At 44.1% G+C, this 13,747-nt stretch overlaps 1 protein-coding gene across 1 annotated transcript in view; it reads left to right on the top strand.

Annotated features, from left to right (window-relative positions):
* LOC311242137 (glycogen phosphorylase, muscle form-like) overlaps positions 1–13,747 on the top strand; it is a gene marked incomplete at both ends in the record, with an annotated part of 173,511 nt that overhangs the window by 20,899 nt on the left and 138,865 nt on the right. The window contains 6 exons of the mRNA XM_084331091.1: positions 761–872; positions 1,271–1,353; positions 1,717–1,860; positions 3,211–3,303; positions 7,120–7,266; positions 9,487–9,650. Of these exons, the coding sequence (XP_084187217.1) occupies positions 761–872; positions 1,271–1,353; positions 1,717–1,860; positions 3,211–3,303; positions 7,120–7,266; positions 9,487–9,650 (743 nt within the window). The remainder of the gene's footprint in view (positions 1–760; positions 873–1,270; positions 1,354–1,716; positions 1,861–3,210; positions 3,304–7,119; positions 7,267–9,486; positions 9,651–13,747) is intronic.

Genomic DNA, 13,747 nt, shown 5'->3' with positions numbered 1-13,747 from the left:
TACATCTGTACATTTAACTTAATTTGGCTTTATTTTTTACGTTTATTATTGTATTATAATTATTTTGTCATATTTATTGGGTATTTCATGAGTAATCCCCCAAAAGCATTGGCTCTTGAACACCAGTCTACCTGCCAGTCATCCAATCATATGAGTGGTGCAGAAATGTTAATTCCATGCACCCAAGGTGGTATAGATGTCCTATTTGGCTAGAGCACAGTGTGTTTACAATCGGCAATACCCGCTGAATCACGGGACTGAGTTGGACTCCCCTGACAAGAAATAGTTTCAAGTGAAAATGGCTGGATGCCATTTTTGCCAAATCATCATGGCGTAGAGTGTGACTCTAGGATTGTTTAGATTGCTAACATGTATAGCAAATATATTGTAGTCTGCCCAGTTGTTCTGGTCAGGATTTACTGTCCTTGTTTGCCCCTTTGATCCACACTGTGTCTGATATAATATATATATATAGATATAAACCTGTCTATATAATAATAAACACATATTCCCCACCTACCATAGTTTGACAAACCCCACCCATCTGGTAGTCCATAGGTGAAACTATAACCATAGAAAAATATTTGCACGAGACATTTGACCAAGTTCTTATATAATCACGTGCAAATCGACGGCACTGTAAATGAGTTTAATTACTCAGTGTATTATCGAGTATAAATAAAGATTGAATGAAAAATGTGAATGCTTTTTCTGACCGCTATTTTCATGTGCTGATCCCCCGTTATGATTCCATTTCCAGACGGTACTGGCTCTGCCATACGATACCCCGATCCCTGGCTACAGGAACAACGTTGTCAACACCATGAGGTTGTGGTCTGCTAAGGCACCCTGCGATTTCAACCTCAAAGACTGTACGTCGTTTTAAATGTTGCAATTGTGACCCTGTAATTATGAGCTTCCATAAATGGGTTATTCTGGTCTATTCTGGTTATTCTTATTTATTAAGAATATATTCATTTTGGAGAGAGGATAGAGGTTGGATTGGCATTTTAGTCTGGTGTGAGTGGAATTCTTTATGCATGTCCTTAACGCCAATATGGTGACATAATTTCACTTGTTTCAATACTTTGACTAATAAACATCATTATCTTCAGTTTTAACAAACGAGTATAAAAAAAAATAAAAAAATTTGATTTTGTGACTCAACAAGAATACACTTCTTGTTAAAATGGATATATCTTGCAGCGTAATGAATCTCTACTTGTGAAATGCAGAGCTTTTGAAAAATGTAATTGACTTCCCTTCACAGTCAACGTTGGTGGCTACATCCAGGCCGTCTTGGACAGAAACATTGCTGAGAACATCTCTCGTGTGCTGTATCCCAATGACAACGTAAGAACCTGACCCTACAATGTCTTTTCACTCTCATGGTGTTATTTTGTCACTGAGTGGACATGATGTCAAGAGCTGTAGGCTGTGGAAGGATCAAGCCACTTGAAAATCTGATTCTCTAAAAGGAACACGCCAACATGCGCTTTCTGACAGTAGACGATAAGTGCATTTCCCATAATGTTGGCGTGTTCCTTTTTTAAATCACACAAGAAGCTTTTTAAGAGTTATCTTTGCTTTGTCTCCTTGTGTATATTAATGTGACTACACTTTTTCTTCTTGTTGCTTACGTTGGAATACTCAAATTAAACATATCTTGATACATACTGATGGCTGATACATTTGAACACTTCTCCGTATCTGCAGTTCTTCGAGGGCAAGGAGCTGCGTCTGAAGCAGGAGTACTTTGTGGTCTCTGCCACTCTCCAGGACATTGTCCGTCGCTTCAAGGTCTCCAAGTTCGGCTCCAGGGAGATCGTTCGCACAGACTTCAGCAAACTGCCTGACAAGGTGAGGAGGAAATCAGGCATGTGATTATATATTATACTATATGTAATTTATATAATCAAGTTTATATATGAATATAATACAAGTTCAAGCTTTATTGTCAATACTACTATTATGTACAGGACATATAGAGGATCAAAATGTGTTTCTCTGACCTCTGGTATACACAAAATATTTAAAAAAATAACGAACGACAACTATTAACACTTTGAGTGCCACGGACGTGTTTTGTCGTTAGTTCATGCCGCCAGTTGAATGCCAGCAACGCTATATAGCGTTTGTTTGTCGTATTTTCTTTTATTAGCGATTTTGAATTCATATTTCATCAATCGAGCCTCACGCTAGTGTTGCAGACTCTCTCTGAGCTCCCTTGGGAAAATACCGCCCCCTATCGTCTCTCCCTGTGTAACTGCACCCCATTATATTAGACTGATGAAGGGGGGGGGCCAGTTTCCTCATTTTACTTTCCCGTCAAGCCAACTGAAGGATCCAAGTGATCGCAGAGCCGCAAAACAACGTGGAATACATATTTACAGTACCCAACGCTGAATCAATAAATGCGATCGATATTTGGAATGGCGATCAGGAATTGGAATAATCTCTTTGGAGAACATCTGATCTGAGGTAAGCAATTTATTTTACAAGTCTTGGGGTAATCGGATCTGTTTTGACCTATATATCAGTGTGTGTGTGCGCGCTGATCAGGAAATGAGAGAATATATTTTTCAGATCGCTTATATAGCGTGCATAAGTACACATATACTATCGATAATCTAGCGTTTATTTGAAAACGATTCATAAATAGGCAGAAAAATTACAACGTTTTTTGTGTATGCCAGAATATTCTAGTAAATGCCGTTTATCACGGAATCTATATATTTTCCTGAAAAACGAGGGCTTTTCAAAATGCTATAAAACGGAAATGAACCAAATTTAAAAAAAAATATCCGTTTCGACAATGTTGACTGCAAACAAGTCATTGATAAACGACGGGCAGATTAGACACACCATAATTTAAGACAGAGATTATGCGTTCACAACGCTATCATCGAAGTGGGTGCTGGCATCCAACCACGTTTTACCATGTTAACAAGTGGCAACCAAAGTGTTAAGAAAAACACAGTAACAGCCTAAGGTACTGTAATGTAAACTGTTAATTGTTAAAAATAGCAGAGTGTGATATATATTCCTTTGTCTTTTATTGTATTTGTTGAATGCACAAAAAAATTTCTACTGTAATCCCCCAAGTATTAAAGATGTGTTAGTCACGTGTTGTTTACAACGTGACATTTTTGAATACCTAACTAATCCTTTCTCATGAATAGTTTGCTAAGTTATTGAACATCTTTGCAGGTTGCGATCCAACTGAACGACACTCACCCTGCCCTGGCCATCCCTGAGCTGATGAGGGTGCTGATGGATGAGGAGAAATTGGATTGGGACAAGGTGAGACATGAATAGCAGCTGCATGACTGAACACGGTCATCTTACACATAGACTTAGGCCCCGTTTAGACGAGCGTTTTGTGAACAGAAACCGCAAAAGTCATCTTGCGGTTTCACTTTTAATTTTACGCTTAGACGAGCGTTTTGGAGTGGAATTCTCCGTGCAGACGACGCTGTAACGACGGAGACCCGCTGTCACACGATTGGCGCATATGTCACATGACGTGCTGTGAAGACCCGCCCTACTCTGCCTCTGATTCGCAGACTGTGGATGGGGAATGTGATTGCACCAAAGCAGAGTCACTCACAGACAGTGGGTCCACTCACGCCGCGGGACAGATTCTTGTGTATTTAACCCTTTCACTGCCACACGACAGCCGGTTGTGTGATAGTAAAGGGGTAACCTTCTGTCGTGTGGCAGTGAAAGGGTTAAAAGTACTGCCAATGTAGCCTTCAGGTGATCTCCGTTGATATAAGTCAGACATACTTGCTTTGTTTACGTCTCGGCTACTGGCGCATACCTGCTACCTGTGACGTAAGCAGTACGCGCGACCAGAGCCGTGACAAACCTTTCGTCATCGTTTTATCAGATTTATACGTTTTAACAGTTTAGACGAGAGCGCAAAGCTTTTGCGTTTCTAGGAATTCCACCCTGGAAGGTAGTCTCACTTTTTTGCGGTTTCACCCCGTAAAAACGCTGTTTCCGTATAAACGAAAGGCACATCCGAAAAAATATTTTTGCGGATTCACCTGCTAGCGTTTCCGTCTAAACGGGGCCTTAAGCACCACAAAGTCACTCACACCCTCTCTATTACCCAATCTGCCTCCAGTGGAGGTTCATGGGCATCGCACTTCTTTAATCCCTTAAATCCGACGGGCCTGGTACAGGGCCGAAATTAATATCAAGTCATAAATAGATCAATACAGTCCGTATTAATTAATGTTGCGTTTCTTTTTCAAATTTAGCCAAGAGTATAGACCCTAACCCTATCGATTTATAATAATTACCTATTATTAGCAAAATATTAGTTTATAAATATCTCGGCGCATCCCGGTGGAAACCGGATTAATTAGACGTGAGGAAAGCTGTTGGAAAAATTCTTTATTTTGCCATAAAATACAACGTAGCTTGTTTCTTTACCTTTCTGTGAATGTCTCTAGGGGCGTCTCAATCTGATAAAAAATATAAAAAAGTAACTGTACTTACAGTAGATTTCATTCATGGTCTTTGCTGCCCTGTAACGGGCACCTGGTGGTACTAAATCCAGATTTAACTCTGCCATTGGAAAGAGGAGATTTGGCCCGATGCATGACTTGACCATAATAAGGTCATTTATAGGCCTGATATTCTATATTCATATTCATATTTAAAATTGCATGTGTCCGGAATCGGATGGCAAAATGCAGCACTGTATCTACAAAAAACCCTAAATCATCTAGATTTTTTTGTATACTTGATCTCAAGAAGGTGCTGAATGAGCTCAGTGGCAATTTTCCACGTCTGGTCAATGTTATTACCGTCAAAGATAATAATCATTTATATTCTCTGTTGGTTCATTACAATTTACTCAAGCATAGTAACTAAACTGACACAATATTTCTGACACTGGGAATACATTCCCTGAGGTCCATAGATGTCCCTAGATACATGCAAATGGACCTTGTAGAAGTGGAGCAATCTTCCATTTACTCAAACTGAACCTAAGAAAAACAGAATTGCTTCACCTGCCAGCCACACCTCCACCACACCCTGACAGGACAGAGGAGCAGTCGCAGTGGACGACTCATATTGCTGCGCTCGCGGACTGAGCGGTTCAGGCTGTCCTTTGTCCCCACCAGTGTTGCGTTCCTCATATCAACACTGCTTGCACGCACGCTAATGCCGCCACGTGCGCGCGCTCCCGCGCTTGCGTATAAATGTTCCCTCGCTTAAGCACAGACTAAAGACAATGCCTAATTGCCTCTACGAATGAAATGTAACACATTTCATTCACAAGTTCTGTGTGAATGTATCTGAGAACGTATTTAACACACCTGACGACCGGCACTATTGAAATGCAAAGTAGCCCAGGTGGGTACTTATAGCGAGTTGGCGAGTGCAGCGCATTCCTGTGTTCCTGTGCTCTTCTGCTCACAAAACTTTGGCTGCACTGCGTGCAACCCTGTCCCATGAGGAACGCATCACTGGTCCCCACAGCCATCAGACTGTTCAACACCATTATGACCCCCCCCCCATCCCCCCCTCTCTCTCACTTACGCTGGGCGCCTAAATATTAAAGGCAACCAACTTGTGTCTAACCACGCCCAACTTGCGTCTAGCCACGCCCCCGCGGCGACGCGGCAGCAGCGGAGCTCCGTCGCGGCAGCATTATGTAGCAGTAATCCGCCCTTTTTTGGTATCCAGAACTAGCTCAATTGGCAGCGCTGCATTGCTGTGTATCCTACGGCCCGTTGCTGGCAAGTTCGATTCCCTTCAATTTTTATTTTTTTTTTTAACGTGCATTCGCATTCTTTCGCCGTTAAGTTTAGGCATAACTTTAAGCATTGTTTCGGAGTTGGTTAAGGTTAGGCATTGTTTCGGAGTTGCTTAAGGTTAGAAGGGTTAAGTTTAGGCGCTGTTAAGGAGCTGGTTAAGGTTAGTTTGTCTTAGAGAATGGCAATATTTTTTAACGTGCATTCTTTCGCCGGTTAAGTTTAGGCATTGTTTCGGAGTTGGTTACGGTTAGGCATTGTTTCGGAGTTGCTTAAGGTTAGAAGGGTTAAGTTTAGGCGCTGTTAAGGAGCTGGTTAAGGTTAGAGTTTGTCTTAGAGAATGGCAATAGACAGCCTATTTCCGCGCTGCAGCGCGAGGCAATAGACAGCCTATTTCCGCGCTGCCGCTCTCTCGCGCTGCCGTGGTCACATGGGCGTATTGGCCAATCAGAGAAACGCTAAACACAATTTTGGTTGCCTAAAATATTCACGTGACCTGGGCGCGCCCGCCCCCCCCCCCCCCCCCCATTGGGACAATGTGCAATTCATTTAAATGTGTATACTGTAGTTTTATATAGCAATTCGATTTTATTTGACTTAACACTGCAATAGTGCTCACCATTTATTTATTTAATTCACTATAACTTTGTACCTCAGCGCTGACCTTCATTGTTTGTTTGTTGTATTGGTTGTCCTTTTTTATGGCTCTCTATTGTCTGTTAACTGCCTGAGCTGTTACTGGATACCTGAATTTCCCCAAGAGGATTAATAAAGTATCTATCTATCTCAAATCCTCCCCCCTTTTTTCCCTAGGAGTCCAGAATGAAGAGTGTTCTTCTTCTGTGCTCATAGACAGACGGCTGTAATGAGAATGCCTTCTAGTCACTACCCTCCTGTCTTTGGCAAAACCATACCACTGTCCTAGTGTATTGTATCAAAAGTTACATTGAGCATTGACCACTCGTATTGGAGCAAGAAACCAAGGGAAACATACACTACAAATCTCGTATCGAGCAGCACTTGGACTCACTTCTCTGTATGAAACACTGTCTACAAACGCTGTTACCACATGATCAACAACCACATGATCAATAACCACATGATCAATAACAAGACGAAAGTATTCATTGCTTGAATGATTTTAAATTGGGATGGAATGCATAGCCCAACATCCATGAAAACATGTTGTCGGTGGGAATTTGGACTGATGTTTCTGCAGTCCTAGGCTGCCATCATGAAAACAGCTCAGATCGCCAGTGTCTGAGGTGAGCTGTTCTCTAATTCTCCTTGTGCGCAGCAACCAAAGTCCTCAGTGTCTTTACGTGTCCCCTCTCTCTCTGGTCAGGCCTGGGACATCTGTGTGCGCACCTGTGCCTACACCAACCACACCGTGCTCCCTGAGGCTCTGGAGCGTTGGCCCATTGACCTGTTCGCCTACCTGCTGCCCCGCCACCTGGAGATCATCTACGAGATCAACAGACGCCACATGGAGGTCAGTGGGGCATAGTGCTGCAGCTCTGAGGGCAGTTCTGAGGGGAGAATGGGTCCTCGGGAGGTGTGTATCTCTCCTTCTCAGACAATATGATGCGACTAACTTTATATTTTTTTTAATCCTCTTTTTCTCCGCCTGATTTTCTGTGCTTTTCCTCCCATCCCAATTTAGTCGTTATGCCAATTCCCCCCTCCCCTACCTGGTTGTTGTGCGCATGTGCCCTCTACTGGTCGGTCTAGGGAGCCCTGAGGTCTACCACATGCTTCCTCCGACACATGCGGAGACAGCCAGCGGCTCTCTTTTCACCTGACAGCGCGGACTCTCATTGGTGAAGTGTAACGCGTGGGAGGTCACACTGCCTTCACCACTTCCTGTCTTTTGCTGTGCAGGCGCCCTGACCTGACCTGTAGGAGTCGCTGTCCACAACGCCACATTACCACCCAATCGACTTCCCTCCCGCTAACTCAGCCAAACGAGTTAGTATGACGGCTGGCCCAAGCCGGAGGCAATGCTGACACCCGGATTCGAGACCGGAGTCTCTCGCATTGGTGACAAGCGCAATCTCCGCTGCGCCACCCAGCCGCCCATATGATGCGTAACTTGATACATGGTCTACAATACGGGGGGGGGGGGGGGGGGGCAGCAATACTTTTATGCCACACCTTTCTAAAAGCTCTGTGGATGTATTATTATATATATATAATTTAAATGATTACTCAAAGCTATCGAGGAGGGGGGGGGGGGGTCGTTTTCCGACGCTGCGATCATTACAAAAGCATGTTTTATGATGGGGTTTGGTAAAATAGACGTTACCTTGTCAGCAGGTACTCCACTCTCACTCCAAGTGTCTTCGATCAGAACAGGATCAATACATATAACGTTAGGTGGCCCTCATCTGTTGTCTTCTTCTTCATTTGTGTGCTCGGGCCAGACTATACCACAGAGCCGAATAGGTTTCCTCATCGGCCGGTTTGACTATAGTATTTTTATGATTTACCAGAAGTGCTGAGTCCAACATAGTCTGGTGAAAACGCACCTTATCATCCATAATCATCATCCATATAATCCGTTTTGTCTTCTTCTAATATCCAATAGTTCGCTCTAGGCGATCGCCATTGTCGAACGTTAGTTGGCTGTACTGCTCACTGCTGTTCTCCCTAGTGCTTTGGGAGCTCTCGCTGCAGCGCGGGGCGGCCCACACTAAACTGGCCCACACTAAACTGGCCCATGCAGTTCATAAGGTAGGCGATACTGCCACCTGTCAGGATTCAATCATCATTGCCGGTCCCAGGCACACTCACAAAGGCATGTGCGAGTGTTTAGAATAATATTAAAGGAAAAAGGAACCGGAAACGAGATATTTCGTTTTTGGCGCTCAAGCGTTGGCTCTCAGAAACGAGATATCTCGTTTTTGGCACTCAATGAGTTAAAGTCTTTTTCACATGTGCGTTCCAAGTCATTCTTCTTAAAGGAACAAACCGTTCTTTTTGACATGTGGGCTCCAAGTAATTTTTGCCTTGATACAAAAATCAAGGCGCCCTCATACAATTTTTTTTTTTTTAGATTCACCACAACCATAGGCTTCCAATGTATCTGAAACACCACAAACTGAAGAAAGTCACCACATTTTACTAAAATTTCATGCTAACTGTTATGTGTCACTTGTTTTCTTGTGATGTAATACAGTATCTCAGGCAGAATTCATCATCTTCCTTTTTAGATACTGTATTAAGGCACAATAAATAATAATAATAAAGCTTTTCAGGGGGGAAAACTAAAACTTCTCAGGAAAATAAATGCACCTCAGATTTGAGCATGTTATTTTAATCAGATGTGGTGACCTTCATGGTTTCATGAGGTGTTTAAGACACATTTTCAGATATAATGGAAGCTTATAGCAGTGGTGAATCCCACATGTGAAAAATGACTGGTCTGGTCCTTACCTGGCTATCAAGCCATCAACAAAGTTATTAATGATGCAGTGAGACAGACAGGATAATGATGGACCGACAGACACAGACAGGTTAATGATGGACAGGAAAAGGGTTAATGGACAGACAGACAGAATAATGATAGACAGACAGACGGGAGAATGATGGACAGATGGACAGGATAATGATGGACAGACAGACGGGATAATGATTGATAGACAGACAGACCGGTTAATGATGGACTGACAGACTCATTGATTTTGCATGGGTTTTCCCTCCATTTCCCCAGAGAGTTGCTGCCAAGTTCCCTGGTGATGTGGACCGCATGACGCGTATGTCCCTGATTGAGGAGGGTGGAGGGAACAGGATCAACATGGCTCATCTGTGTATTGTTGGCTCCCACGCCGTCAATGGAGTCGCCCAGATCCACTCTGACATTCTCAAAGCCACCATGTACGTGTGTCTCTCACATACTACTGACCCACACAACCCAGTTCGAAAGAGTTACAAGTAGAGTTACTGTTGCATCAATTACATTCTACTCTAAACCAGCAGTAGGTAAATGTTTGTTTGAATTCTGACACAAGTTGAGACAACGTGAGAGAGTTTCAGTGTAACCACTGAAGAGTCGTGGCTTCTGAATGTTTAAGTGGGGCTCTGACTTTCGGGCCCATCAGGGAAGCTGTCGGAGAAACGCCTGTCGACACTTAAAAGTTAGATGGTATTGGGAGTGATGTCAACGACAACGTGTTTTTCCTCTGTGCTGAATTGGTATTTCATATCAAACTTAAACGAATGAAAACCACCGCCTGGGCTTAATAATATCCCCACTTTCACACTCAACATTGTACTGGGTAGATGAGTGTCCTATATTGCCAGTCTCAACAGACCCAGGCTGTAAATCCATGTTATATCAACAATGGTGATGCTACCTCACAGCACACTGTTGTACGGCAAAGGGATTTGCCATGTTTGGCGCAAAGCATTTACAATTATAACAACCTCATTCTGATTTTATGAGACCGTAAAATGTTTGTGTGAGCTCTTACACCCAAATTAGGTTTTAACTACACACTAACTGTCTTGTCTCATCATGCTAACATACCCATAGACCTGTACCTTCCCTCTGGTTGGTGGGCTTTCAACCTAATCAGGTGAGCTCATTCACCTGACCATGGCTTTTGTACACTCTGTCTCTGTATAACCTTGTTCATTGTTGTGTGACCGTGTCATTGTTTTCCTGCATTCTATCTACTTGATTCCTGACCGATCTCCCTAATTGACACCAAATTTGGATCTTGGACTTTTACTGGCTTGACTCTCATCTGGAGTTCAAGTTCAAGTTCAAGTTCTTTAATAGTTGTCATACAGAAGTACAGAATACTTTCATACAAAATGCTTCTTACTGTTACGCTCCAGAGACTGTGCTAGACAAGATAGTATCAAATAACATAATAACATAATATAGCATGAATTTAGAAGAAGAAATGAGGTCACAGTTGTTCGGTATAGACATATGTACAATGTTCTGAGTTACCATATAATATACAATACACAATACTATGCAGTGTACTAATGTACAGTACTATCTAGTGCAAAGCAGAAATGGGATGAGGTACAATTTTAGGTACAATTTACAGTAAGGTGTACGAGTTGTAGTGCAATCCTTCATCCATGATATAAAGTGTGGGGAGTGGGTGCTACAGTGTGTTTGTTTAAAGTGGGTGTGTGCTATAAAGTGTGTGTAGTGGGTGCTACAGTGTGTTTGTTTAAAGTGAGTGTGTGCGTGTGGATGTGTGTGCTATGTGTGTTTGGTGGTTGTTGTTGTGTAGTGTTCATTCATTGTTCGTTTAGCAGCCTGATGGCCTGGGGATAGAAGCTACTTCTGAGTCTTTCTGTGCTCGCCTTGAGACTCCTGTATCGCTTGCCTGACGGCAGCAGTTCAAAGAGGCAGTTGTTCGGGTGGCTCGAGTCCTTAATAATTCTCTTAGCCTTCCCCTTGCAACGCTTGTAGTAAATGTTCTGGAGGGTGGGGAGCCCCCCTCCAATTGTGCGTTCGGCTGAACGTGTCACTCTTTGTAGTCTGCTTTGGTCTTTTGCAGTGCTATTCCCAAACCAGGAGGTGATGTTGCCGGTCAAGATGCTCTCTATTGTACATGAGTAGAAGTTCTTAAGGATCTTCTGGCTGACTTGGAACTTCCTTAGGCGCCTGAGGAAGTAGAGGCGTTGTCGTGCCTTCTTCACCACACTGTTAATGTGTATGGTCCATGTCAAGTCCTCGGATATGTGGGCTCCGAGGTACTTGAAGCTGTTGACTCTCTCAACCGGTGCCCCGTCGATGCTGAGGGGGCTGTAGTCCTTGACCCCCGACCTCCTGAAGTCCACAATCATCTCCTTTGTTTTGCTGACGTTCAGGGAGAGGCTGTTTTCCTGGCACCATCCCGCCAGGACCTTGACCTCTTCCAGGTAGGCCCTCTCGTCGTTGGCAGAGATCAGGCCCACCACCACTGTGTCGTCAGCAAATTTGACGATTGTATTGCTACTCCGCTGAGCCACACAGTCGTGTGTGTACAGGGAGTAGAGGAGGGGACTCAGAACACAGCCCTGGGGGGCCCCTATGTTGAGGGTGATGGATGAGGAGGTGCAGTTGCCTGCTCTCACCACCTGGGGTCTGCCAGTCAGGAAGTCCAAGACCCACTGGCAGAGGTCATAGCCCAAGCCCAGGTCCCTGAGCTTGGCTATGAGTATGGAGGGGACTATCCTCCGGAGACTAGGACCAGATCCTTTGTTCCCAGAGCCCAGGAAAAGACGTCGAGGAAAAAGGGCTGGGATCCGAAACAGGCTGAGATCCAGACGACACCGTACACCACTTCCCAGTATATTGCTAGCCAATGTACAATCAATAGACAATAAACTGGATGACATCCGAGCAAGGATTCAATATCAAAGAGACGTTAGGGACTGCAATGTCCTTTGCTTCACCGAAACATGGCTAACACCGGAGGTTCCAGATCACGCGATTCAACCAGCGGATCACTTCTTTATCCATAGGAAGGATCGGACACAATCAGAGTCCGGTAAACAACGTGGTGGAGGTATTGCCTTCATGTTTAACAAAAATTGGAGTGATCCAACGAATGTGAAGGAATTATCCAACCACTGCTCCCCAGAACTGGAATATATAACCATCAAGTGTCGTCCTTTCTTCCTCCCGAGGGAGTTAACGGCGATCGTCCTGGTCGGAGTGTATATTCCACCGCAAGCCAACAACAACGCCGCGCTCTCCAGACTCCACGACGAGGTAAATAGTATACAAGCGACGAACGTTAACGCCGCCATTTTAGTACTGGGAGATTTCAATAGCGCCAATCTGAGAAAGGTATTGCCTGATTTCTACCAGCATGTGACTTGCAACACCAGAGGCGGTAACATCCTAGATCACTGTTACACGCAATTTAAAGGTGGCTACAAGGCTCATTCTGATAGTGGCTTTGGCAAGTCAGATCACGCATCCATTTTCCTTACACCAAAGTACAGACAAAGAATTAAAAGTACTCCCGTAGTCTCGCGAGAGGTGCAGAAATGGGATGTGACGTCAGAGGATACGATCCGGTCAGTGTTTCACAACACAGACTGGATTGTATTCCGCGACACAGATAACATTAATGCCTACACGGAGACAGTGCTGGACTATGTCTGTACTAGGGTGAAAGAAACAATCCCCACTACCAAAATGAAAGTTTACCCAAATCAAAAACCCTGGGTAGACAAATCCGTCCGTGAAGCTCTGAGAGAGCGCACCAAAGCATACAATGACGGCCTAGTGGCAGGCAACATGAATGAACCCAAGGTGGCGCAACACAACGTAAGGAGGACAGTGTCAGAGGCCAAACGGCGCTACAGGGATAAAATTTAACTCCAGTTTGAACAAGCTGACTCTAGAGCTATGTGGCAGGGGCTCAAAACGATGACAGACTACAAAGGCGCCTCCCTCAAACTGAACAGTGACATCTCCTTAGCAAACGACCTCAATACCTTCTATGCGAGGTTTGATGCTGGTAATAACAACACCAGCTCACAAGCCTCGGCAATGGGGGGGGGGGGTCGGCTGCTGATGGAGGCGCAGTGTTCAGGGTAACAGAGCATGAGGTGAGGCGGACCTTTAAAAAAGACTGAATCTTCTTCTCGGACATGTATCTCCGCTAAATCTGTGGTCCTAGCAGGTAGCTTAAGGTGACGCTCATCCATCTGGCTTGTCTGAGTTTTTAACCAGTTGCTAAGTTAACCGTTGCCTAGTCAATCGAGGGAATCGATACCCTCGCATTCACAACTAAGGGAAAACATCAAGTCAGTTACAGGAGGAACTGAGGAAAAAGGATGAGCTCATGCACATCTCTGCCTTGGGTGTTTTTAGGTAGCCAGAGGGCTACCTTGGATTTTGAGGACACCCTCCCTTGGTCTGGCCTGGTTACTACTAAAAGTAATTAAAATAAATGAATAAATCTGGTGCCCTGATGGATATGAAGGATGATCTATGGCCCAGTCTTGGT

This window comes from Notolepis coatsorum, assembly GCF_963971535.1.
Source record: "Notolepis coatsorum genome assembly, chromosome: 15".
NCBI classification, from domain to species: domain Eukaryota; kingdom Metazoa; phylum Chordata; class Actinopteri; order Aulopiformes; family Paralepididae; genus Notolepis; species Notolepis coatsorum.
The sequence above is the reverse complement of the archived record's forward strand: the minus strand, read 5'-3'. Positions and strand labels throughout refer to the sequence as shown.